This window comes from Adiantum capillus-veneris, chromosome 5 (genome assembly GCF_014529385.1).
Source record: "Adiantum capillus-veneris isolate H3 chromosome 5, ASM1452938v2, whole genome shotgun sequence".
Lineage (NCBI taxonomy): Eukaryota > Viridiplantae > Streptophyta > Polypodiopsida > Polypodiales > Pteridaceae > Adiantum > Adiantum capillus-veneris.
The window spans coordinates 25,915,641-25,918,805 of NC_140935.1; the positions used below are offsets into that span (position 1 = coordinate 25,915,641).

Genomic DNA, 3,165 nt, shown 5'->3' on the forward strand with positions numbered 1-3,165 from the left:
AGGCTAAGCAAAGACTCAGCTCTTAAGGCCATATTGTCACCAAAGTCCATATTTAAGGGCACCTTGACAGCAGCCCTAACATGCACACAGGTATTTTAAAAGAAAAGGAGAGCCCTTGTTTGAGGAGATTGACCAAACAGCAAGCCTCTGATGAATTCACATACCACCATAATTATACAAATTTGTTGATTAGTTACTTATATGCGTATGTATCTACACACACACACACACACACACATATAATTGTACACAAAGAAAGAGAGATGATATCTGTCAGATGGCTAACTCATTATGCTTTAAACACTCCTTATGGAGGGGATCTTATTTGGCACACACAACCCTCTACATATATACACACATGTAAATAAAGACTACTCAAGGGCGCCATAGCTAGTCACGTGAAATGTTTCATTCTAAGTCAAGGAAACGAAAATAATCTTTGCTTATAACATATGCCCACCGTCCGCGCGCACACACACACACACACACACACACAGATAAATAATATTTATTTTATTTTATTTTTGGCAATAAAGTGGGGCTTTGACCCTTTGCATCACATAAAAGCAACCATAGGTCCATATACGAGAAAATGGGAAAAAACCCTTAAAGTTATACAAGGAGATCATGGGGAAAAATCCCAAATCAAACCACAAGATACATCTAGGGATAAAGATACTATAATTAGGTGGTGAAGTATAGTCCAGAGAGTAGCTATCTAGATTGTGATCAAGTCTACACAAATCTGCCCAAAACTTTGTCCACCTCAGACGATGTAGCAAAACCACAAATTCCAGTGCTGGAATCTGACTGATATAAAGCATCAACTGTAAAAATCTCCTGTGGCAGCTCACAAAAGCCAAAGGACTGTGAAACCCCTAAGACGTGCCTCCAAACTCATTCGCATCCATTCTTAACCTTTCCTTACGCTGTACCCCGACGATTTCCGGCACAAACTGTAAGAGAGGCAGGAGGGACCCAGTTGCTTACCATGCATCAATACATGGATGAAACATGTCAAATCACGATAATCAGCGTAGCATATTCATGAAAATTATAGAGCGGTAGAGTACATAGCAGTGTCACATTTTAAATACTTGATCTCAAAGTTGATCCATTCACACTACCAATCAATGGCATGGAGCTCTTCGCTTGATTGAAGTTTAAAACAACTCAAAGGTATTTCAAAAGTCTAAACAAGATGATTGAAATTCTTTGGGGTTACATATACAGGCACCCATAGAATAGTCACGTTCACTAGAAGCATTTCATTCCAAGTCGAGGAAACAGCAAAACAATTTTTGTTGGCATGTTACCTACGTCTGTATGTGTGTGCGTGTGATATATAGACATTATCAACATGGTAGTTCGCATCTCAGCCTCTCGAGTCTCGCTTTACATAAATATGTAGACGTATCCATTATAACACACGCGAGCCACACACACTCACACGTGCATGTATGTCTTTACTTATGAAGAAAGGAAGAGGAAAGATTACCTTTCACCAGGAGTAGAGTCGTGGGATCATATTGATGACATCTTTTGAGTGGTAGACAGTATAACACAATTTCATTGTAAATATTGGCTCCCAGAGTTAATCAATTCACACTGCCCATCATATGTAGCTTCGGAATGACCCAAAGGCTTTCAATACTCTAAACAAGAAGATTGGAATTCTCTAGGGCTTTGAAACAAAAATGGATTCACCCAACCCAATGGCATTTCAATACTCTAAACAAAAAAATTGGAATTCTCTAGGGCTTTGAACAAAAAATGGATTTTTCTCGGTTTCTGAACTATAATGGAAGCTTCAATTTGGACCCCATAGTGCTTTTCTATATCATTCTCTCTATGCAGTACTATTCTACATAAATAACGCTATGGTTGAGCATGACTGCTCAACGAGGGGGTTGGCAATGATGGTACAACTAAAGATGGCCGACCCATGGAAATGCAAGAAGCAGGTTCATGAGGCTTAGAAGGTGGATGGCACGGTTTTCAAGGACATGCTAGATGCACGATACAATGGATCCAATCAATAAATGTATGGCAATCAGGAGGTCGGGTTTTCATGCCTCCCTGGGGACAAACCATGCTGACAGAATAAAGAATCACTAATTTAGGAGTCCTACTTACACCTCAAGAGTCTGTTGAAATAAACGAGCATACGAGAAGCACAGAATCATAAGCGCAACAAGATTTTGCTGAAATTCCTCTCATTCGAAACCCACTTGCATCAAATCACAGAAACATCCAGCCGCCCATCAGTGTGTGTGTGTGTGTGTGTGTGTGTGTGTGTGTGTGTGAGAGAGAGAGAGAGAGAGAGAGAGAGAGAGAAAGAGAGAGATACATTCTGCTCACAATCTTGTTGCGAGAGTCCTGTGCCAAACTCGCTCTCCAGTTTGTTTCCATGGCGCGCTCGCTCTGTTAATTAGCGGCTCTGTCTCTCGTTCCCCTCTGTCCCTGCCAATCGGACGAATAAAAAAAATAAGCACGGCCCACAAACGTCTGTAGCCCACTTTCCTCTTGACTAGACCATCATACTATATAGGGTGGGTTCACAGTGCGGAGGTGCAAGAAAGGAAGTAAACCGCCAACTTCCGGGTGGAGGAGAGGTGTTTTGCACTCTTCCACCGTCTGGTTGTTCACACAGGAGTGGGCGGAAGAGGGAATGGGAGTTTTCTTCTGCCGCGTGATGTGAACACAGTGGAGGGGCGGAAGAGGGAGTAAAGGACAAAAATAAACTCTTTATTTATTTGAAAAGTATCACATGATATAAAATATGATATTTTGGGGCTGATGTGGAGGGTGGAAGAGGGGATGGGCGAAGGGGGGGGGGGGTCGGAAGAGAAGAGGGAAGGAATTGCCGTATGGTTGTTCACACAGGAGAGGGCGGAAGAGGGAATGGGAGTTTTCTTCTGCCGCGTGATGTGAACACAGTGGAGGGGCGGAAGAGGGAGTAAAGGACAAAAATAAACTCTTTATTTATTTGAAAAGTATCACATGATATAAAATATGATATTTTGGGGCTGATGTGGAGGGTGGAAGAGGGGATGGGCGAAGGGGGGGGGTCGGAAGAGAAGAGGGAAGGAATTGCCGTGCGCTGGCACCTAAAAGCAACCTCTGCCGCCGCCCACTGTGAACGGGTCTGCTTAAATGGCGCTT

The 3,165-nt window shown here is 42.7% G+C and overlaps 1 protein-coding gene across 2 annotated transcripts in view; it reads right to left on the reverse strand.

Annotated features, from left to right (window-relative positions):
- The window catches only part of LOC147457037 (mediator of RNA polymerase II transcription subunit 15a-like), a 102,672-nt gene extending 100,164 nt beyond the window's left edge, over nucleotides 1-2,508 (reverse strand). The window contains exon 1 of one of the 2 annotated variants that reach the window (XM_086512074.1): nucleotides 2,351-2,508. In XM_086512074.1, the coding sequence (XP_086368200.1) occupies nucleotides 2,351-2,412 (62 nt within the window). In that variant the 5' untranslated portion in view covers nucleotides 2,413-2,508. Of the gene's footprint in view, nucleotides 1-1,498; nucleotides 1,785-2,350 lie in introns of those variants that run through there. The other variant, XM_086512075.1, reaches the window with a different exon arrangement.
- Nucleotides 2,509-3,165: the final 657 nt, after the last annotated feature.